Below are 24,792 nucleotides of genomic sequence, written 5' to 3'. Positions count from 1 at the left end.
TCAAAGAATCTGCTTTGGATTTTAATTGAAAAAGAAAAAGTTGTTTTTGAGATAAGTAATAAGATGTAGGGGACGAACTGAATTTCATGAGGGTTCCAAATCTTAAGACTGAAAAGAGAATGAACTATCTAAAAATCATTTTACTCTTCCACCTACACCAGATGGAAAACAAAAGACCTTGATTAATTGTACATTTATCCCAGAGGAAACAATTGAACCATTAGAAAACTGTGCTAATAGCATTTTAGAAACTAAAGATGTCTTAAAAGTAATCCAAGCTTCTACTGGCAGCTGATGAAAGTGGATTAACAAAGAAGTCACACAATCTTTTTTTTTTTTTCATTTTAAAAATCATTCGAGCAGCAATTCTGCAGCAACTTAAGTCTCTTCTGAAAGTTTAAAGGAATCCCCCCAAAGAGACCAGATCAACAATGGTACCATTAAAGCAAAGTGATCTCTAAGATTAGTAACTGGAGGTTCCATAGTCATGAGGAGTCTCCTATGACTCCCAAAACTAGAGGTTTCTCAGTGTAAAGGGAAAGATTTTGGAATCTTATCTAAAACAGAACTAAACCAAAGGATTTTGATCTTATCTCTATTTAACTTTAAAAAACAAACAAGATAAAAACCAGGGTTTACTCTATCAACACACATTTTTATCCCAAGATATGAACATTGTAAGTACGAAGAAGTCGGAAAGAACATGAAGATATTATCTGCAAATGAATATAGAAATTCTCCTTCTCTTAAAACCAAAGAACCAAAGGAACTCGGGGCCAGATTCTCAAAACTTACCATGTCTTTAACGATGGTCGCTAAACCAGCTCCAGTTGGTTTAGCGTGCCAGTATTTTAATGCCCAATTACCAGAATGGCTCACCGTGGTCTTTTCTGAGCTTCCTAGCAACCTCTGACTCTGCCATGCAAATGTCATTAGTATTAAAATGGACTCATTAATATACTCCGGGCAATTCTCTATCATCGCTGGGTGATTCTCCAAATGAAGCGCCAGCTTTAAATGACCAAAAATTACCAGCTGGTCCAGGGGTGCTGGTACGGTGAAAAGTGCATATCACTGGCTCATGATAAAAATTTTAAAAACCCACACTATTCACATAAATTATAGTAATACAGTGATTGGAAAAAAATCTCAAAAGCATACATTGTAATGAAAGGATAGATTTTCTGTCTCTGTCTATGAAAGGACACATTTGAAAAGGACACACATATTTTATGTCTTTTGTTCCTGCCTGTGCTGGAAGTAATCAAATGTAGAATGTTGGGTGTTTACTTTCTTAATGGTTTGGGAAGAGGTCATTTAATTTATGTTAACTAGGTTAGTTGTCTGAGACAGGAAGGCTCAACCCCCCACAGCTCTTAACACCTTTAAGATTTAAACAATGAAGTACATATCCTGCTCACGCACCCCTTCCCCTCTTTTGTCCATCCCCCTTTTCTTGTGATGGTTACCACTGATATGTAACAGATATATAAATGTTTTGCAGACTCATAATAAACCAGGCAAAAATCTCTTCAGAATACTGGCTATCTATCTTTCTTTCTGAGGGGAATTGCCTCCAGATGACAGAAAGCACAGTTACTTACCGTAACAGGTGTTATCCAGGGACAGCAGGCATATATTCTCACCCGAGGCCGAGGTCGCCAACTGCGGGGCCACCGAGGCCGAAGCCTCCGGGGCCGAAGCCGCCGAGGCCGAAGCCTGCTGCAGCTGGTCAATGGCCCCGGTGAGCTCCGAGGCGATCAACGCCCGGAGCAATTCTTGGAACACAGGGATTGTCATTCCCTGGGGCAAGACCTGCCGCTGCTCCTCGGAGGGCGACCTCGGTTTCGAGTATTCCCTCGGGGCAGCGGACGCGGGCAACTTGGGTTTAGCAGAAGCGGACCCACCCGCCGACGAGCCCGAGGATGGCTTTCTGGACGATCCTGGAGCTGAGGAGGGAAGCGGAGACTTACCCGAGGCCTTGGAAGAGGCCGGCTGTTTCGAAGGCATCGAGGCCCGAGGCGAAGCCGAGGGTGCCGAAGTCGAGGCCGATGCCGACGTCGAGGCCGAGGTCAAGGCCGGGGCCGAAGCCGAGGCCGAACTCGAGGCCTTCCCCGGAGGGGACTCGACAGAAAAAAGTTCTGCCATGCGGGCTTTGCGGCGTTTAAGTGCCCGCTTCTGGAAAGTGGCACACTGCTCGCAGGACGCCGTCGGGTGTTGGGGCCCCAAACACCGCAAGCAGCACCCGTGCGGGTCAGTAATTGAAAGAAGCCGTTCACAGCGCCCGCACTTTTTAAAGCCCGTTACGGGCCGGGACATGGGCCCAAAAGAGAGCCGGGAACAAGCGAGGTTCCTCGGCCACGGCTACCGGGAGCCCCCGGTAGCAACGGAACGAAAAAGATTTTTTTTTTTTTTTTTTTAGAAAAGAAGAAAATAAAGAAGAAGAAGACAAAAAAACGCAGCGACCGTGCGAAAATCCCTACACAGCCGCGGCGACAGAAGGCACAATTAGCACAATTTCTCCACAGGGCTTCTGGCTCCGCGGATGAAAATGAACTGAGGACCACGAGGTGGGGATGCGCCCTCTAGTGGGCAAGAAGGCTAGCACATGCGTGGTGCAGTGTGCAAACTTGAAACTTCTAGCAAGTTTGCTTGAAAAGCTGTCCGCGCTGGGGCTCCGTAGATGACGTCACCCACATGTGAGAATATCATGCCTGCTTGTCCTGGGATAATGTTATTTCGGGACCTAGAAACGAATCCTGTCCGTTTCAATTTGGGGGCTACGTCCGTGATGGACTTGACATTACCAATATTTTGTGAGTATTTCTGAATTTTGAATTCTGTTCTTTAATACTCACAGGTATTGGCATCATGTTCCAACCCTTTATTTAAATTGTAGGGTTTTCGGTAAACCCGCCGCGGTTACTGTCCTTTTGGCAAGGACACTGTCCTTTTGGTAAGGACAAATATTAATGTGGAGTTTTCGGTAAATTCCCGCCGTGAAAATAAGCAGCTGCCATTCTTTCGGGAAGAATGAAATTAAGTGAAGACTTTTGGTAAGTCTCTATTGTGGATTTATAGAAACGTCTGCGCATTCTGTCATCTGTGCTATTCTTTGCATGCGCTTTCTCGTCTATTGCTTAGATAAGATTTTATAGAGTATAAGATTATATTGTATATTATTAATGTACCTCGCTTATAAGGTAAGGTAAGCGAAAATTTCTGCATTGTTACATTGGTTTTTTTTTATTGAAAAAATTCCTGCATTGTGATATTGTTTTTCTAATGGGTCATAAAGACACTTAGGATTTTCCACCTCCTAGACAGATGAGACTTTGTTCGCTTCAGTATCAAGCGGACAGCTGAGTTCTGAATGATACCCAAATAAACGATATTACAATAGTCCAGGGTAGAAAGCACTAGTGATTGCACTAGTAATCTAAACGAAAGTGGGTCAAAGTATTTTTTGATGGTCTTTAATCTCCATAGCATCATGAAACATTTTGTTGCCACGGTATTCGTGTGTTCAGTCATGGTGAGGTGTGTGTGTCCAGTGTGGCTCCCAATGTTTTTATTGTTGGTAATTGGGTAATCATGGTCTTTTATATGTAGCGTTGAATTGGTAATTTTATCCGTTGGGCTTGCAAGGAAGATTTTTGTTTTTTCTGTGTTAAGTTTCAGTTTGAAGTTGCTTGTCCAATGTTCTATTTCAGTCATTATATGAGTAATGTATTTTGAGATTTCATTTGTTATGCTGTTAGGATGGAGATGTCGTCTGCATATATTGTGGCGGGGCCGGGGTTAAGCCTAGCGCTGGCAACCCAGCTCCCGCCCCAGGCGTAAGGACCAAGCGCTCCCAGGAGGATTCCCACTGGGAAACAGTGAAATAATTAGTGGAGGCTGCGTTAGTGGTAAAGTTCAGCTTTTCTTTTATTTCCCTCAGTTTACAGCACTAGGGTTCCAGCAGTCCCTCTGTGTTGAGGAGACTTAGACAAAAACATACTTTCATACAGTCCAGCCTGCTGTCCAGGCAGAAAAGCCAAAAAATAAAACCAAAAAACGTTTTCTCCTGATTTTGCTTTTTCTGTTTGAAAAATCTTTAGGAAGCTTTAGCACTGTCCCACCTGAAGTCCAATGCCCCCACTACCCCAAACTCCCAGGGTAGGGTTAGGGAACTTTATTACCCAACCATTTCAGACTGCTCTTAAGGGTTAAGAATTCTCGGGACTCTAAGTTCCGTGCAAGCTTTCGGGAGAGGTTAATTACAGGTTCTCACCTCCGGCTTTCCTCTCAGGCTCTAAGTAATTTATTCATACTAGTTCACAGTTAGACTAAGGGAGAAAGAACGCTATGGTTTCTGTCCTTGCCTCTCTGCCTTGCCCTACCTGTTGGCTCTTAGTGATAGGCACAGGGTTACTAGGCAGTTTCCTGGGCTTAGGAATAGGGACAGCCCTTTGCAAGGCAGGGTTTAAAACCGGGTTTAAACTGCTGACAGGCACTTCCCTGTCACAATATGTATTGGATCAGGTTTGGTTTTTGCAGTGGGTGTCCTAGAGCTGATTCTGTGGCAGTCTTTGTCCTTTGTTGTAGTGACAAGCAGGCTGACTAGTTTTCAGCACTGTTTGTAGGCCAGTAGGTTTCAGGTTTGTTTGGGGAACTTACAGAAACAAAATGAAAAAGGGTAGAAATACATTTGTGTAATTATTAAAACAGACAGTCAGAAAGGCATATATTTAAAAACAAAGCAAAACAAATTATAATGAAAAAGAAAGAGAGAAGGATGAAAACAAAAGGGAGGAAACAAAAAATAAATAATCTAGCACTTTGTAGAAAAGATTAAAATGAATAAGAAAAGCAAGGAGCAAAGTCCCATTACAGTCCTTAAAAGGACTATTATACTCCAAATGCGTCTTTAAAAAGAAAGGCCTTCAAGCTAGTTTTAAATTTATCAAGTGATGAACTTTATTAGTATGCACGGTGCCAAGGTGTTTTAAAGAGGGAATGGATAGCAGGTTTTGATAAGAAGAATGTAATGTGTGATGCAGGTTGTGGGAGATTAATAACCTGTTGATGAAATCAGGTAGACCGGAAGCTATGGTTTTATGTATCAAGTTTCAAGTTTCAAGTTTATTAGGTGACATGATCAAATTTTTGAGCTTTTAAGGTGAAATGATTTTAATGGCAGTATTTTGAATAATTTGGAGGCAATTGTCTTAAAGAGGGTCAGGATAAATTAACTTTAATTAATACAGGTGCCAGAATTAGTTTTACAGATAGAGCAAGAAAGATATGGAAATTTGTGAGATTCAAGTTTCAAGTTTATTTTTAACTTATTGAATAGCTTAATTTAATTTGCTAAGCGATTTACAAATCAAGTTTCAAGTTTCAGGTTTATTATTTTTCTTGATTAATCGCTTAATCAAATTCTAAGCGATGAACATATTAAAATATAGTCAAATAAGGACAATACAATACAAAAACAAACTTTAAATAATAACATTGGGTAAAATAAATTTTCCTAAATCCCACTCATTCCGCAGATAAATGGGAAGATCGTTCCAAGTTTGAGGAGCAGTTACAGAAAAAAATAAATTGATGTCTAGTGTTAATAATTTTAAGTGATGGAATGGTTAATAAGTTTTGCTCATTAGACCTCAGGGTTCTGTTTGAATGATAAGGAATTAAATGTTTAAATATGAATGCTGGGGTCTTATGAAGAAGAGATTTAAAAACAAGCAGACAGAGTTTGTACGTTATCCGAAATTAACTGGAAGCCAATGTGCATCTATCAAAAGGGGTGTAACATGGTCATATTTTCTAGACTTAGTGATGAGTTTAATGGATATGTTCTGACATAGGAATTTTGCAATAGATCGTATCCTACGTAATCTGTAAAATGTAGATTTAATTATAGTGCTAATATGATCATAAAAAACAAAAGGTGTACACATATGCTTATTTATAGTAAATTACATGAGCCTGACATATTGACATACAAACTAACAGATGCATAAGGAAGAAAGGGCAGAACTACAATTGTATTAATAGAACACAAGGGAAGACGTGAATGGTGAGGGCAATAGGAATAGGGAATAAATAAATTAAAGGCGTCTTTAAAAAGGAAGCTCTTCAGATTGCTTTTAAAATGGTTTAGGTCAATTTCTTCTTCAATAATTCTTTATAATTGTTTCTAATCCTACAAGTTTATATCTTGGTGAGAAAAGTGGCACACTCACCCCTGAGATAGAAGGGAAGTCCAGAAACTAAACAGAAATTTTCCTACAGACCAAAGTGCCAGGTGCCAAGAGCTAATTCAGTGGGAGAACTAATTCAGAATGAATTTACCTACCTATTTTACTTTCAGTGATGGAATTGTTAAGAGTTTTTGATTAATGGATCTTAAAGAACGTGATATACCAGGGGGAATAAATAGTTATTAATGAATTGGGATTCGTTCAAAGACAGTGTTTTAAAAACTAAAAGTAGGATTTTAAAGGTAATGCGATGAGTAACAGGAATCCAATGTGATTCGATTAGGATTGCAGACAGAGCTTGATAGGTGTGGAAGAGGCTTAATGAGTCTTAGTGCCCATGCAAATATGGATTCCCTACTTATTCAGACTTTCCTTTCTAACCTCCGTTCTCCTTTGCAGATTCTGGTCAAACAAATGATTTCAGAATGGCCCACTAGTTCTCGTGCATAATTTCAGATTGAAAAAAGGAGCAGTGCGGGGTTTGAACCCCCAAGCCTCAGGTTCCTTAGGCTGTAGCGCTAACCACTACGCAACACTCTCCTACGCTTTGAGATCTCTAAGCCTTGGGAAATCCTGCATTATTAGGGCCAGCTACCTACCTGGGGACCGCACCTGTCCGCTCCTCGCGGAAGAGGGGGTCACGGGTTTCGTAGGGGGCGGGCCCCTGTCTCCGATTGAGATGGTAATAATCCATCTAGAAGTACTGGATGTTTTAATTGCGGAGACCCTGGTCACTGGCTTAATCAATGCCCATCTGGCCGGTGCCCAAAGCCGCCCTTCGGACGGACTTTGGTGCAAAGAGGGGAAACCCTGTATACCAGCTGCCCTTGTTATTGTTGACATGTTCTCCCGATAACCTGAAGTTTTTTCCCACTACAAATGAAACTGCTCAGACTATGGTAAACATTTTACTTCGCGAAATCATCCCTAGGTGGGGATGTCCCACACACATCAACAGATAATGGTCCTGCTTTCACTGCCAGAGTATGCAAAGATTTAGCTATCGCATTCCGCATTGAGTGGAAATTTCATCTCCCATATCACCCACAGAGTTTCGGTATTGTCGAACGCATGAACAGGACTATTAAAGATAAAATAGGATGTTGCAAAATTAAAATGTGTTTTTCTTTTCTTTTTCTTAGCAGCGGTTCGGATGTATGCATGCCCATCCCAGTTTTGGCACTAGGATATTTCTGGTGTTTTCCAGGGATCCTCTTTGTCACTGCAGAGATAAAGACGATCCAAAGAGACATTAGCTTTTCTAAATATGAGATGGTTATGCTATGCGTTATTTGTCCATACACTTTAGTCATGTGTTCATCTCTGTTTTGTTTTTCTATAACAATGTGTTTATTTCCAGAGATAAGTTCAGCCCTGAACACTTGACAGATGGAAGAAAAATTAGTGTTTTGTGTTTTGTCTATGCCATGTGGTCTGTCTCTTGTCTATTTGTTTTAGTTTAGGGGGTACCCCAGGATATATAATATTGGCCATTTCTAAAGCTAGCTCTTTCCCTAATTTTTTTAACTAGCCAAATTGCGCAATGTTTTTTTTCCCTATAATTTGCATATGCTAAATGTAGCTTAGTTAGGGGTTATATTTTAAGAAAAGGTTTTATTCTATATCTATATTCTATGGTGCTCACTTGATATGAACCATTCAGTACACATTTCTGACATAATTTTTTTAATACATTCAGTACAGAATTATGGTCTCTCTGAATTGCCATAATAGTTATATGCAGCACACAAAAAAACATACCTTTTTGAAATGTCTGATTAAGAACCTTAAGTACCTGATTATTGTCTGTCTTTTGCCATAACTATAAATGCATTAATATTGTTACATGTTGCCACATTCAGTACAGGCAACTAGTCTCTCTCTCTCTCTATGCATTCAGTACAGGCAACCTGGTTTCTCTCTCTCTACATTCAGTACAGGCAACATGTTTTCTCTTCCATTTTCTATCTCTTATTTGGATCACACTGGAGTACAGCTGCTGAATGATGCACAAACATCATTCCATCTCAAGGGTGAACACCACCAGTTTCCAGTGACTTGAAAGATCCTGTGCAAACATCAGATCCTGTGCAAACATCATTTCATCCCAAGTGTGCATCTCACCAGTTTAAAGAGACTGCCGGTTCCTGCTAGACTGTAATTCATCTTCCTGCACCCTGACTGCAAAGACTTTTCCACACATGCTGTACACAATGTTTCCTGTTCATCGGAGAAAGCCACCTTCCTAAGAACGCTTTGCTGTACAATTCCTCCTATTTAACCTATTCTATGGACATTTCAGACTTTATTTCATATGCTGTACATCCACTACCTCTTGGAATGGGGAATGAGACATTCCAAAAGCTGCTGAACTTTACTGAACTCCATACTTACATTGAACAACTTAAGAAAACCTCCAAAGAAGTGAATCATACTATCACTTTTGAAAATGGACAGATTGCACAAAATTTGCTCCAAGATGCTCATGTCTCAAGCTTTGGAACTTTTCTTTGAGTATTCGCCCACTGCAAACCATGTATTTAATGTTTTAATTCATCCTATCTTAACTATTCTACAAATTTTGCTATATATTGTTATGATTCTCCTTTGCTGTAGAGTGAAACACGTGTACATTTCTTTTCTCACAAAGTTCCTTCTAGCTTTTAAGGCAGTTATACATGAATTTCCAGTATCTTCTCTGACAACTTGCTAATTTGGTTCTAATTTGGTTTTAATTCGGCATGGCCTATTGCATTACCATTACCAGGGTCAGAGATAATATTATCCCATACTTACATACTCTCTTATGACATCTTTGTATCTTTTTGCCTGGGCCTCCTGAGAAAGTTTCCTACAACCCTTATGCACGTTCACTCGCTCAACGACGGGTAAGATATGGGCATACTGGGATCCCCGCCCAGATTATGGCCTATACGACCTAAGACAGAGGTTTGAACTCATAATGGGAACTGTTCATCTTCATAGCTTGGAGGACAGCTATGATATACTGTTAGAGATTGGCAAGGCATAAGCGAGGCAAGCTGGCTAAGGGTACCACAAGTTTGCTTTCATTTCAAAGAATATGGAAGATGTCAGCATAGCCGTTGCAGGCGTTCAGCATTTTCGGTTGGCATAGCTGGTGTCACCAAAGGCCTATGGGAAATTGTATCAATCTGACTCTGGCAAGGGGATGCAGATAGACCCTGAGGGCAGGAAGACGGTTTCAAGTAGTCCTGATTCTAAAATGTGTTAATGTATTAATCAGAAACTATTGTCCGAGGCATACTGGAAATTTAACTACAGCCTAGTATTTTTTTTGGAAATTATAGGTATGCTTCACTGTTGCAGCATTAGATTTTTCTTTAGGTGATATTTACTGGCTCTGTGGAGACCTCCGGCTCCGTGTTAAACTACTCAGCCAGTAGATAGGCCAGTGCACTTTAGCTATACATAGATGAGATAGGGGTCCCAGATGAATTCAAGGCCCGAGACCAGGTTAAGGCTAGGTTTGAGTCCCTTATTACTATCAATAAGAATGTTGAACTTAGACCTTCTTATTGTTATAATCTTTATTATTATCTGCACTCTTGTTGCTTATGTAATTTTTAGACTGTTCCTGTGCTGTTTGACTCATTGCAGCCCCTAAAACCCCTCCTCAAGAGACATATCTAGAATATCTCTCCCTCCACGCTCATGCTGTGCATTTATGACGTCATTTTCATGACGTAAGAGGGGATTGTAATGAAAGGATAGATTTTCTGTCTCTGTCTATGAAAGGACACATTTGAAAAGGACACACATATTTTATGTCTTTTGTTCTTGCCTGTACTGGAAGTAATCAAATGTAGAATGTTGGGTGTTTACTTTCTTAATGGTTTGGGAAGAGGTCATTTAATTTATGTTAACTAGGTTAGTTGTCTGAGACAGGAAGGCTCAACCCCCCACAGCTCTTAACACCTTTAAGATTTAAACAATGAAGTACATATCCTGCTCACGCACCCCTTCCCCTCTTTTGTCCATCCCCCTTTTCTTGTGATGGTTACCACTGATATGTAACAGATATATAAATGTTTTGCAGACTCATAATAAACCAGGCAAAAATCTCTTCAGAATACTGGCTATCTATCTTTCTTTCTGAGGGGAATTGCCTCCAGATGACAGAATGTTATTTCGGGACCTAGAAACGAATCCTGTCCGTTTCATACATCTCGAGCACATATATTAAAGGTGTGTCTTATAGGGTAAAGAACATGGTGGGGAGAACGAAAGGGCACTCTCTAAAATTGAAAGAGGATAGATTCCGTACGAACGTAAGGAAGTTCTTTTGTACCCAGAGAGTGGTAGAAAACTGGAACGCTCTCCTGGAGTCTGTCATAGGGGATTCAAGACAAAGTTAGACAAGTTTATGCTAAATCAGAACGTACACAGGTAGGGCTAGTCTCAGTTAGGGCGCTGGTCTTTGACCAGAGGGCTGCTATGTGAGCGGACTGCTGGACACGATGGACCACCGGTCTGACCCAGCAGCGGCAATTCTTATGTTCTTATAAGAAAAGCCTTACTGGGTCATACCAATGGTCCATCAAGCCCAGTAGCCTGTTCTCACGGTGGCCAATCCAGGTCACTAGTATCTGGCTAAAATCTAAGGAGTAGCAACATTCCATCGAGAATCTCAAAGAATAGCAAGATTCCGGAATCTCAGAGAGTAACAAGATTCTAGAATCCCAAAGAGTAGCAACATTCCATACAGAATCTCAAAGAATAGCAAGATTCCGGAACCCCAGAGAGTAACAAGATTCTATAATCCCAAAGAGTAGCAACATTCCATACAGAGTCTCAAAGAATAGCAAGATTCCGGAACCCCAGAGAGTAACAAGATTCTAGAATCCCAAAGAGTAGCAACATTCCATACAGAATCTCAAAGAATAGCAAGATTCCGGAACCCCAGAGAGTAACAAGATTCTAGAATCCCAAAGAGTAGCAACATTCCATACAAAATCTCAAAGAATAGCAAGATTCCGGAATCTCAGAGTGTAACAAGATTCTAGAATCCCAAAGAGTAGCAACATTCCATGCTACCGATACAGGGCAAGCAGTGGCTGCTCCCGTATCTTTCTCAATAAGAAACTATGGACTTTTTCTCCAGGAACTTGTCCAAACCTTCCTTAAAACCAGCTACTCTATCCGCTCTTACCACATACTCTGGGGCAACGTGTTCCAGAGCTTAACTATTCTCTGAGTGAAAAAACATTTCCTCCTGTTGGTTTTAAGACTATTTCTCTGTAACTTCATCGAGAGTCCCTCTTTGTAATTTTTGACGGAGTGAAAAATCGATCCACTTGTACCTGTTCTACTCCACTCAGGAATTTGTAGACTTCAATCCTATCTCCCCTCAGCTGTCTCTTCTCCAAGCTGAAGAGCCCTAACCGTTTTAGTCTTTCCTCATACGAGAGGAGTTCCATCCCCTTTACCTTCTTGGTCTCTCTTCTTTGAACCTTTTCTAGCGCCACTATATCTTTCTTGAGATAAGGATACCAGAATTGAACAAAATACTCCAGATGAGGTTGCACCATGGAGCAATACAGGGGCATTATAACATTCAGTTTTGTTAACCATCCTTTTTTAAATAATTCCTAGCATCCTATTTGCTTTTTTGGCTGCCACCACCGCACATTGTTGAAAGCTGACAAATGCACCTTCCCTCCTATGACTGACACAATGACGTAGCATTTGCTGCTGGTTTTCTGCTCCTCTTATCCACACATGCCTCTTTCCATGGACTATTCTGCATGCGTCAATCGCTATCACCAGTGACTGATCTCATGTAAATTTGGCGACCCTCCGCGAACCTCATTTGCATGCGTGATTCTTTGGGAATGGCTGGTCTTTTTTAAATCATTAGATTTATGGCCACTACAGCAACCTGTCAGATTTTACCAGTGATATTAGAGGATCCAGCCCTTATTTAGGAGTCCTTTTACAAAGGTATGCTAATAGGATTAATGTACGTCTATGTTTGAACACATCACGCATAAACAGCAAAAATTACAAAGTTTCCTGTAATACATTTCAAGGTGATGACTTTGATATATAGAGCTGTGAATGGCAAAGCACCTCTTCCATTGGCTACTGCAATGAGAATATATTGTTCCCCTCAGCCATTAAGATCTGCCCACATTCTTTCTTTTAAGCAGATTAAACTGGATGAGATAAGGTCAAGAATCTTCTATACAAGAACTAAATCAGAGGTGCTCCACTTAACTGTATAGTGTCAAAAGTTGATTTAATAAAGACTTCTGTGCTTTATTAATGATTGTTGTAGACAGGGTGGATTTGATTTATATTCCTAGCTAAAAAAAACTTGATTTAAATCATGCCCGTGATGTTTTTAATGGATTAATAGAATTCATTTACCAAAAAAATGTAAACATTGCATGAATATATAGCCTCATGCTACATAATTAAAAGCAAATCCATATTTCATGATGAATAACTTTTGGACTATAATGTACTGTTAAATAGAAAACTATCTTTAGATAAATTTTTCCTCAAAAGCGCATTTTATTTTAAAAATCCAATTTAAATAAAAACAATCTAATTTAAATACCGTAATTTGATTTTCTTTAAATCATTGGTTTTTATCCACCTTGGTTATATAGATCAATGGTTTTCTGACAAACCGTATTCATGTGTGTGGCTCAATGAACTCTACAATATGAGTTGGCATTTTCAGGCTATCTCCTCTTTCTCTACAGCCAGCAATGGCAATTCTCATGGTCACAGAGATAGAGCAAGACCCCATATTTAGAAACATAGGAATATGATGGCAGGTAAAGGCCAAATGGCCCATCGGCAGCATCCACCATCTCCTCCTCTCCCTAAGAGATTCCACGTGTCTGTCCCATGCTTTCTTGAATTCAAAGACAGAGTCTTATATAGGGACATCAATAGAGTACTTCCTTTTTCCTACAGCCATACCTCTCCCTAAGAACCCTAGCATCCTTCTAGCTTTCGCTGTCATATTTTCAACCTGTTTGACCACCTTAAGGTCATCACACTCAAGTATCGCTCCTCTTTTGTGCACAAAAACTTTTCACTCCCTATACTAAACCATTCCCTCTGGTTTCTGCAGCCTAAATGCATCAACCTTGCCATTTCTTACCATTAAAACTTAACTATCAAATTTCAGACCATTTTTCAAGATTCACTGCCATGCCATCATGTTTCTCTGTTTCACTAAGTCCTTCCTCATGTTATTCATGCCATCAGGGGTGCCTACTCTATTGCAGATTTTGGTATTATCCAGACAGCCCTTCAGCAATATTGCTAGGGAAGATTTGCAGAAGAAATGGCAGCCACAGAGTAGGGAGAAGAAGTCTACATTTCTGGGCCAGGCTGGCAGAATTGGAGGAAGCAGGACGTAGCATTTCCAGCCTAGGCTAGTGGAAGCACAGGAAAGTTTAGGATGCAAAAGCACTAGTTGCTGGTAGAAAGGAGAAGCTAAGTAGATCTGTAACACTTCCAGCATGGGATGGCAGCAACAATAATTACTGGATGTGGGGGATTTCAATACCTGGTTCAGTACCGTACTTTGGGCCTGCCCAGCTGCAGGCACGTATGGTTGTTAAGGAAAGCATGGGCTTGCTGCCAGTTTGAAACTTTTGGTGACAAACTGGTTGAGAACCACTGTTATATGGTAGATTATCCATTTCAATGGAACAATGCTACTATTAAATCTCCTGGAGTATGGTACAGATCTCAGATACTGTTAGGATAAAAATCATCCTATAAATGACTTCCTATTCCAGTGGTCATCTTTATTTTTATCATTATAGGAGCTCTTGAAACAATTAAAATGACAAGTGCCAAAAATGAACTATTTTCTAGGTATGATCCCTATGGGTCTTCCTTCCAAATTCTATAAGAGAGGTTAATCAATTTGGTCAAATTCTTATGGAATAATAAACCCCTATAATAGCATTATATAAACTAAGGGCTCCTTTCACTAAGCTGCGACAGCAGTTTTAGCGTGTGCTGAATTGCCACGTGCGCTAGACGCTAACGCCAGTTTTGAGCTGGCATTAGTTCTAGCCGTGTAGCGTGGGTTTAGCATGTGCGGCAATTCAGCACTAGCTAAAAACGCTATCGCAGCGTAGTAAAAGGAGCCCTAAAACTAGCAAAATTAAGGATAAGATTAATTTTTCTGATTTTAAAGTGCATCATCTTGTCTTTAATAATAATACTTTCTTTTTATATACTGCCAAACCATCAGTTCAAATCATCAGTTATTATTGTGAACCAGCGGTTCACAATAATAATGCATTGGGCATTGGAAATACAAAGTCATAAGGCATTGATTAAGAATAGAAGTTACATAATTCAGAATAATAAAACATTAAGCAAAGAAGTTTTCAGCATCATAAAACTATTAAAAATAGAAAAAATTGGGACCGGCTAAGTTACAGTTTTTGGTGGAACTCTTTTTGCCATATTTTCAGAATGGAACGTGCTATAGCTATTCAACAGGGGCATTTTAAGAAATTTGAGGATGTTTGGGAGCCATTAACTAATTACTGTAAAGAATGAATATGACTTTTTCCCTTTGAATATACACGTCCAAGAGGGGGGTGGGGATGATTTATTGTTTTCTTATAATTGAAATTAATTGTTTGGCTATTAGGGGGGTGGAATATTAGATCTGAATTAGTTTCTGATAGAATATTAAGTTATCTTAAAGTATCTTATATTGCACTTATTGAAAGTTTTAAAAATGAATAAAGAATTAAAAAGAAAATAGAAATTTCGCAATTCAATTGGCAGTACAAATAATCAAAAAATCCAATACGAAGTTAGATGGATTTTTAGAATAAAGATTAACATCAATTTTGTATTTCATATTTTTTAAATAGGTAAGTTTTAAGATCTTTCCGAAATTGATAATAAGTAAGGAAAGGGGAAATAAGGACATTCAGACATGAATTCATTACTCTGGCCTGGAATGCTAAGGTCCTATCCAAAAATTTTTTGTAGCAGCATGCTTTTACTGAGGGAAAAGAAAACCAACCTGGTCTTCTGATGTTTTTATTAATAGTATAGAATCTAAAATGGGAAGAAAGATAAGGTGGTGCTAAACCAAATAAAATCTTACAGCAAATACAACCAAATTTGAATAGTACTCTAGCTTTGAATGGCAACCAGTGAAGTTTTTGGTAATATAAGCTGATATGATCATGTTTTTTAAGATTAAAGATCAAATGAACTGCTGTATTTTGTATTATTCTCAATCGACTGATTGTTTATTTTTATAAGACCCTAAGTAAATAATGTTGGAATAATCTAATACTGAAAGAATTTAACACTGGTTTAGCAAAAAAATTAAATCAGGATAAACCAACCTGTTTATATTTACCCCACCTTTTACAAAACCATGGAAGCAATTTTTAGCATAGGCCGGCACGCTGAACGCTCTGCGCTGCTCCCAACACTCATAGAGCTCCTATGAACATTGGGAGCAGAGAATTCAGTGTACCGGCCTGCGCTAGAAACTGTATGTGTGTGTGTGGGGGGGGTATTTATTTTTTAAAAATTTATATACTGCCTAAACCTAGGTGACTTCCAATAAAAACAGAAGATATCCCAATATCTTTTGCCCCAGCTATGAAACCTCATCCTAATTTTGATGAAGGTATGACATTTGTAACCCAGAAAACAGAAACTGAGATTTCTGATGTACAGAATATCACAATAAATTACCAACAGGTACATACTAGAATAGATTATTTAAAATCCAGAATCAATAAATTGGGAGTTATGGCAGATGAGAAGTATATGGACTTTAAATCATAGTCCCCCATGGATCAAGTTTTAGATCTTTGCTGAACTGCAACATAAATTTGGTTTACCTCCCAATTTTTATTTTCAATACATTTAGCTAATACATTGGCAAAATCTGCCTTGCTTGATTTAAGACAATCTTTTGAGTAACTGGAATTTAGAAGACATGCATTCACATTGTAAACAGAACATAGAAATCAAAATTGAGAAATCCAGGTCAAGATGTGTAAAATTCTGGTAGTATTTTAGAAAAGGATCTGCAGGGCTTTCTTTAAAATGCATACCGGAATGCGTGTGAATGCACTGGATACAAGCAGCAGAAATGGTTTCTCCCCAAAACTACTGTCAGTTGAAAGAGGCAAAGGGGAGCGTTATCTGAACGCTGGAGAAATATAATTGAAACATGAAATAACATCACTCATATATATAAAAAAGCTGTTATTTTAAGCATTTAAATTATATTATTTAAATATGCAAAATAAGATAAGATGGATGAATGAAGAATTGACAGACCTGATGAGTTAGATAACTCTAACGGTCAATCTGACATCCCGTATAAGCAATGCCTCTGCTGGGTCAGACCTGAGGTCCATCGCGCCCAGCATTCCGCTCATGTGGCGGCCCAACAGGTCCAGGACCTGTATAGTAATCCTCTATCTATACCCCTCTATCCCCTTTTCCAGTAGGGGTTTAAGAAAGGATTGGACAATTTCCTATTGGAAAAGGGGATAGAGGGGTATAGATAGAGGATTACTACACAGGTCCTGGACCTGTTGGTCCGCCGCGTGAGCGGACTGCTGGGCGCGATGGACCTCAGGTCTGACCCAGCAGAGGCATTGCTTATGTTATATGTCATATTGGAACTATTCTGTCTTTGTTACACCACTGTGATAGTGTGTTTTTCTAGTTGAAGGAGAAGCCAGGTGGCGGTAGGGGAGTAGCACAGTATTATAAAAAATTTTGTTAAATAAGACAGGTGGTCAGTAAAATCAGCTGGGTGGTGCACTGCCCCCATTCAAATATTCCTGGGAAGAACATGACAAACAACCATTTTACAATGGTTAATGTCTAAAACATAAATGTTTATGTGTTATTTTGGAAACAATGTGCAGTCATGTGGCACAACTGACTGGGGGGGGGGTGACTTTTTCTAATACCCTCCTGAAACAAGAGCAGCTATAAATCTTGATGTTGATGACCGACATGTATTCCCCTTCTAAAATGAGGAATACAAGTGTATTTTTGGTCCCACCCAAACCCATTACTGTATGTTGTACTTGGTATGTAAGTTTTGTCTTTTCTAAAATTGGGATTTCAATGTTTGATATACGTGTATAAATGCTGGTCTTCACAAGTGTAATTTACGAACAAGGTTTCTAAAATAAGGCCCTTAACAGAAAAAAATATTTCCCACAGTTAAGATTATGGGCTTCTTTTACAAAGCCGCGTTAGCGGTTTAAACATGCGTAATAGCGGGCGCTAATTTGCAGGCCGCGCTAGCCGCTACCACCTGCTCAAGAGGAGGCGGTAGCGGCTAACGCGGCAAATTAGCGCCCGCTATTACGCATGTTAAACCGCTAACATGGCTTTGTAAAAGAAGCCCATAATCTTAACTGTGGGAAATATCTTTTGGGTAGTTTTTCGGCTAGCGCGCTAAAAAGGTGCGTGCGATAAAGCCGTTAACGCGGCTTCGTACAATATCTACATTTTATTCAGTACTTAAAATCTGTTACATTCCCAATATTACAATGGAAACGGTTGGGGATAAAAAGCTTGCCACAACATCACACCAAATTCCTTGGGAATTCGTTTGCCTAATTACCCAATGGGGGTTTACAAAGGGCGCTAGCCGCTACCGCCTCCTTTCGCGCGCTAAAAATGCTAGCGCACCTTTGCAAAGTTCAGAGGACTCGGGGGAAAAAAAGACAATGTTTTTTCCCCCCCAAATCAACGCGGTCCAGCCGTCTTTTTCTCTTCTTTACAACCAACCCTTCGCTGCCGGAGGAGGTCAGCTCTCGGGGGCAGGGACTGGGCACTCACGTGTGGCCGCAGCTGGCGATGGACACGGCCTTGTGGTAGACCTCGAGGCAGATGGGGCAGCTGAACTGCGTCTCCACGGTGTCCCCCGGGGGCCCGGCCTGGACCGGGCTCTGGTAGCGGGGATGGGCGGACGACACCAGGCTCCGGAACATCGCCATGGCGACACGGAAGCCTCCGGCTCCCGCACAAACAGGAAGTCGCGCCCCGCCCCTTCCGCTTCCTCGGGCCGCGCGCGCTGACCGGAAAGCGCGCGGCTTTCCGTTGAGTTGGGATTTTGGCGGGCGCTTCTTTGAAGGGCCGGCGCGAGGTCATGTGTCGCGCGCAGGAGGAGGAGGACGAGCGCTACAGCGAGGCGGTGCGGAGGCGGCCGGAGCTCGGGTGAGAGGCGGTCCCTGCGCTCAAGAGCTGACGGTCTAGAGTCCAATGGTTCCCAAACCTGTCCTGGGGGACCCCCAGCCAGTCGGGTTTTCCAGATATCCCTAATGAATATGCATGAGAGATTTGCATACCTGTCACTTCCATTATATGCAAATCTCTCTCATGCATATTCATTAGGGATATCTGGAAAACCTGACTGGCTGGGGGTCCCCCAGGACAGGTTTGGGAACCACTGGTGTAAAGCAATGGTTCCCAACCCTGTCCTGAAGGACCACCAGCCCGTCAGGTTTTCAGGATAGCCCTAATGAATATGCATGAGCTAGATTTGCATTTCAAGGAGGCGGTGCTTGCAAATCCATCTCATACATATTCATGGTGGAGATCCTGAAAACCTAACCTGGCTCTGCCTACCCCTGGCCTAAAGGCTTACAATCTAGGTTTTGTACCTGAAGAAACATGGTTGTAGCTGATGCACAGGTGTCAACTTTTCAAAAGAACTGGGGGTGATAATTACAACAGAAATTGCTTCTCCTTGCACACAGTGAAGGAGTTACTTAGTATTGAAGGTACTCAAGCACTCAAAAGATGGGGCAGTGGTACCCAGTGGCGTACCAAGGGGGGGGGGGCAGTACGCTCTGGGTGCACGGCCCAAGGGGGTGCACAGCTGGCCACTCACCGGGGAAAGGCTGCCATTGCCGTCATCAGGAACAAGCCGGCGCTGAGTTCTCCCTCCCTGCTTCTATTCCCCGCAAGCCGACCAACTCTAGCTGTCCGACATCAATTCTGACGTCGGAGAGGACGTTCTAGGCCAGCCAATCGCTGCCTGGCTGGTCCGGAACATCCTCTCCGACGTTAGAATTGACGTCGGGCAGCGAGAGTTGGTCGGCTCGCGGGGAAGAGAAGCAGGGCGAACTTGGCGCCGCCCTGTTTCTGATGGCCAGTGGCAGCCTTTTCCCGCCGGCGGCAGCAGCATGTTTCCCAATTGCGGTGGCATGGGGGAGGGCAGGGAGAAAGAAAGAAAGGGGGTGGGGAGAGGGGGGAGCCAGAAAGAAAGAAAGGGGGGGCAGGGATCCAGAAAGAAAGAAAGGGGGCAGGGTGAAAGAAAAAAAATGGGACATGGGGAGAGAGAGAGAAAGACAGACATAGAGAAAGAAAGGGGACATGGAGAGAGAAAGAAAGAAGGGGTCAGGGTGAAAGAAAGAAAGAAATGGGGCACTGAGAGAGAGAGAGAAAGACAAACAGAAAGAAAGGGGGCATGGGGAGAGAGAAAGAAAGAAGGGGGTAGAGTGACCTGACCTGGCTCTGCCTACCCCTGGCCTAGAGCAGTGGTTCCCAACCCTGTCCTGGAGGACCACCAGGCCAGTTGGATTTTTGGGATAGCCCTAATGAATATGCATGAGAGAGATTTGCATCTCAAGGAGGCAGTGCTTGCAAATCCATCTCATACATATTCATGGTGGAGATCCTGAAAACCTGACCTGGCTCCGGCTCTCGAGGACCGGAATTGCCTACCCCTGGGCTAGACGAGACAAACAAACCAGGACATCCTGTTTAGATCGTAAGCTCTTTGGAGCAGGGACTACTTTCTTTGCAATAATAGTAATAGCATAGAACAGGGGTCTCAAAGTCCCTCCTCAAGGACCGCAATCCAGTCGGGCTTTCAGGATTTCCCCAGTGAATATGCATGAGATCTGTGTGCAGGCACTGCTTTCAATGCATATTTATTGGGGAAATCCTGAAAACCCAACTGGATTCGGCCCTCAAGGAGGGACTTTGAGATCCCTGCAGTAGAAGGTGTGTCGCCATTGAAAGGCATAGGATGCACCAAAGTAGAAGGGACGGAGAGACCTCTCCGGGGAGGGGGAGGGAGTGGAGGAGCTGCACTTGTAGGTCACCAAGAGGACTTACTTTGAACTAGATGTGAAAGCAGGGAATGATGAAGCGGCTTGAGGCGAAGGCTAATGTGGCCGTAGTGACATTGAGGTAAGGTGAACAGATTCAAAGGGAGAAAGAGGGTTTATAGCCCAGGGTCTCTCAAACTTTCTCCAGCCGGAGCACACTAAAGGGACTGGCCACAGCTTGAGGCACCCAGAAGTGCACGGACATTGCCGTGATGACATCACGCATATGCTGACATCATCACATCGACATCCACGCATGTGGAGAGGCCCTCCAGATAGGCCCTGAGATGCTAGTAGGGGGTGCCAGCAGGGAAGATGGCCAGAGCGAAGGAGAGGCACTGGCGCCAGCTGATAGCTTGAAGTAGTTGAGAAACACTGCTGTAGGCAAAGTACCCCCTAAGTCTAACATATATCCACTGAGTACCCCAACACAGACCTCCCTAGGCCCAGATCTCACCCCCTTTACTAATTGTAATGCAATTTTTTCCATTCACTTTTCATATACACACATTATACACAGCAGATATAAATTCTCAAAACTGACACATTTCAATCACTATATTGAAAATAAAATCATTTTACCTACTGGCGATCCTCTGCAGGCTGCTTTAATTAGCTTTAAAGGTGAGGCCAGGGGGGAAGCCGGAGGACGCTACAGAGAAGGGGGAAACATGCAGGCCTTAGGCGAATCGGGCAGCGCTGGCGCTGTACCGTGTAGGGAAGTCAGCTGGCAGGCGCCTCTCTTCCTCCTCAGTGTGCCGCGGCACACTTGGAATCTCAGGAGGCACAACGGTCTAGGTTAGTGTTGACCACCAGCCAGTCAGGTTTTCAGAATAGCCCTAATGAATATGCATGAGGTAGATTTGCATGCCTGCCAACTCCCTTATGTGCAAATCTCGTTCATGCATATTCATTAGAGCTATCCCAAAATCCTGACTGGCTGGTGATCCTCCAGGACAGGGTTGGGAACCACTGGTTTAGTTGACAGGTGATGGGAGTATGCATGAGTGTCTTAGAAGTGTGCTCGGAGAGGAAGGATCAGATTTTGACAGTGGTGTAGAGAAAGAAATGACAGGTTTTCGTCTCCTAACTCCTCTCACCTTGGGTTCTGCATCCCCCAACCCTATATGTCATGTCTAGCTGTCCAAGTTAGATTGTAAGCTCTTCCAAGCAGGGACCGTCTATAAATGTCAAAATGTCCTTTCAGCACTATATAAGTGTTAAGTAGTAGTAGTAGATGGAAAAAATGAGTAGTCCCACATCAGATCCCTGAAGTACAGTGCCTGGTGGAGGAGGATCCACCAGCACATACACTAAAGGTGCGATGGGAGAGATAGGAAAAAAAACCATGCGATAACAGCCCTGAAACCCAAGCGAGGGCAACATATCAATGAGCAGGTGGTCATTTACCGTGTCAAAAGCTGAACCGTAAGGTAATGGCGGAATAGAAATCTCTAATGTAATGTAATGAGAATGGCGTAGAGAGGCCTTTGGATTTGGACAGGAGCAGGTCATTGGAGACTTTGGTAAGTGCAGTTTCCATGGAATGAAGCCTGATTAAGGATAGCTCAAGATGATAGAAATTCAATACAATGGTGGTAAACAGTTTGTTCAAGAAGCTTGGACAAGAAGGGAAGGAAGGGCAGGTAGGGGGTGACAGTTTAATCACACGCCAGACGCCAGCGCCCCGACAATCCAGCTCTGACAATTCGGCGTAAGACAGAAGCACATGGGGGAAAAAATAATTTTTAAAGAGCTGCGACTGGGGGTTTGGGGTGGTAACCCCCCCACTTTATTGGTTAGTGTTTGTGCTGCCGTTGCGGGGGTGGGGTGGGGGGTGAAACCCCCCACATTATAGAGAAAACGGAACTTTTCCTGAAAAAAATCAGAAAAAGTTCCGTTTTCGCTATGATGGAGGTTTCCAACCTCCCGAACCCCCCTCCAACAGCTGCGCAAACACTAACCAATAAAGTGGGGGGGTTGCCACTCCAAACCCCCCATCGGAGCTCTTTAAAAATTACTTTTTCCCCCGCGCACTTCTGTCTTGCGCAGAATTGTCGACGCTGGATTGTCAGCACGCTGGCGTCTTGCGCGCCACTGACTATGAACCCAGGTAGGGTCCAGCAAGGGTTTATTGAGGAGTGGCCTAAGAACAGCAATTTGCAGTGGAAAGTGTGGAGGATATGGCAGATAGAGGAGATGACATGAGTGGGGATGAGTGTGGAGGAGGAGAGAAAATGTGCAGTTTCCTCCGTGATTTCAGGAAAGGAAGAGAAGGCAGCAAAGGCGTAGGAGGGGTTGGTACATAGAAACATAGAAGATGACGGCAGAAAAGGGCTATAGCCCATCAAGTCTGCCCACCCTACTGACCCATCCTCTTAAGTCTATACCTAGCGACCGATATTCCAGTTCGACCCTTGTAGGGATCCCACATAGGTATCCCATTTATTCTTAAAGTCCAGCACGCTGCTGGCCTCGATCACCTGCGCTGGAAGCTCATTCCAACGGTCAACCACTCTTTCTGTGAAGAAATACTTCCTGATGTCGCCATGAAATTTCCCGCCTCTGAGTTTGAGCGCATGCCCTCTAGTGGCAGAGGGTCCCCTGAGAAAGAAGATATCATCTTCCACCTCGATACGTCCCGTGATGTATTTAAATGTCTCAATCATGTCTCCTCTCTCCCTACGTTCTTCTAGAGTGTAGAGCTGTAGTTTGTTTAGTCTCTCCTCGTACGAGAGACCCTTTAGCCCCGAGATCCTCCTGGTGGCCATCCGTTGAACCGATTCGATTCTAAGCACATCTTTACGGTAATGTGGCCTCCAGAATTGTACACAGTATTCCAGATGAGGTCTCACCATGGTTCTGTACAATGGCATTATGACTTCAGGCTTCCTGCTGACAAAGCTTCTACTGATACATCCCATCATCTGCCTTGCTTTAGATGAAGCCTTCTCCACTTGATTGGCAGTTTTCATGTCTGCACTGATGATTACTCCTAGGTCTCGTTCCGCCGAAGTACAAGTTAAAGTTTCTCCATTCAAGGTGTAATTTCTGCATGGATTACCGCTACCGAGGTGCATAACCTTACATTTCCCAGCGTTAAAGCCCAACTGCCAGGTCGAGGACCATCTTTCCAATGTAAGCAGGTCCTGTGCCATACTATCCTGTAAAGTACATTCCCTTACTATATTGCATAGTTTAGCGTCGTCGGCGAATAATGTTATTTTACCATGAAGCCCCTGAGTCAGATCCCCTATGAATATGTTGAAAAGGAGTGGGCCCAGGACTGAACCCTGCGGTACTCCGCTGGTCACCTCCGATGTTTTAGAGAGGGTACCGTTTACCATTACCCTTTGTAATCTTCCACTTAGCCAATCATTGACCCAAGTAGTTAGTGTTTCTCCTAACCCCATCGATTTCATTTTGCTCAACAGCCTGCGGTGTGGGACGCTATCAAATGCTTTACTGAAATCCAGGTACACGATGTCCATAGACTCTCCCAAGTCTAGCTTCCTTGTCACCCAGTCAAAGAAGCTGATGAGATTAGATTGGCAGGATTTGGTAGAGCAAGTTGGGGGAGATGGGTCAATTGAGAACTCAAGATTAATTTTGTGAACCTTATAGAAGTAACCATAGTCTGGGGGGAGGGCAGAGTGATGGAGGGGTTGGAAGTGTGGTGGTGGCGGGGGGACCTTGAGTATGGAGTAGAGAAGTCACCGTCCCATCCCCGGACCACCATCCTCTGCACCGCCCCGTCCCCGTCTATGACCTGTCAGGTGTTCCTTGACTTAGCCCTATGATCCCCCTTTTTCTTCTATCTATACTTTTCCTAACCTATCTCTACTTTTATCTGTACCCCTCAATCCCCCTATCGTTCAGGAATTTATCCAATCCTTCTTTGAATCCCTGTAGCGTGCTCTGCCCTATCACAACCTCCGGGACCGCGTTCCATGTGTCCATCACTCTCTGGGTGAAGAATAACTTCCTGGCATTGGTTCTAAACTTGTCCCCTTTCAGTTTCTCCGAGTGCCCCCTTGTACTTGTGATTCCCCGTAGTCTGAAGAATCTGTCCCTGTCTACCTTCTCTATGCCTTTCATAAGACCCAGATTTTTCACTTGTAATGAAGCAAAAGAAATATACATTTGAATGCTGGTGTTACACAACACAAAATCCCTCCGCTATCAGATACTGTGAAGCAACACAAAAACCTGCAAATATGCTACTCAGAAACTATAAAGCAAACAGAACCTATGGACAGCAGACCTGCAACATGTTAGCTTGGGGCTGGAGGCAGCAGTTTCGGGGATTTCAAGACTCAAGAGTGCTATTTTTCCCCATTTGTAGGTGGAGATGGTTGTAAAAGAAACGTAGCTTGCTATGACACACC

General features: G+C 42.6%; 2 protein-coding genes across 6 annotated transcripts in view; one reads left to right on the top strand and one right to left on the bottom strand.

Annotated features, from left to right (window-relative positions):
* RNF166 (ring finger protein 166) overlaps positions 1–18,421 on the bottom strand; it is a 58,000-nt gene extending 39,579 nt beyond the window's left edge. For all 3 annotated transcript variants that reach the window (XR_004539300.1, XM_033943023.1, XM_033943021.1), the window contains exon 1: positions 18,126–18,421. Coding sequence is in view for 2 of the 3 variants with exons in the window: in XM_033943023.1 (XP_033798914.1) it covers positions 18,126–18,283 (158 nt within the window). In the remaining variant the exon portion in view is untranslated. The remainder of the gene's footprint in view (positions 1–18,125) is intronic.
* CTU2 (cytosolic thiouridylase subunit 2) overlaps positions 18,365–24,792 on the top strand; it is a 60,300-nt gene continuing 53,872 nt past the window's right edge. For all 3 annotated transcript variants that reach the window (XM_033943020.1, XM_033943018.1, XM_033943019.1), the window contains exon 1: positions 18,365–18,503. In XM_033943020.1, coding sequence (XP_033798911.1) covers positions 18,436–18,503 — 68 coding nt within the window. In that variant the 5' untranslated portion in view covers positions 18,365–18,435. The remainder of the gene's footprint in view (positions 18,504–24,792) is intronic.

Source organism: Geotrypetes seraphini, chromosome 4, assembly GCF_902459505.1.
Source record: "Geotrypetes seraphini chromosome 4, aGeoSer1.1, whole genome shotgun sequence".
NCBI classification, from domain to species: Eukaryota; Metazoa; Chordata; class Amphibia; order Gymnophiona; family Dermophiidae; genus Geotrypetes; species Geotrypetes seraphini.
Note: the sequence above shows the minus strand (reverse complement) of the source record. Positions and strands in the feature narration are given on the sequence as shown.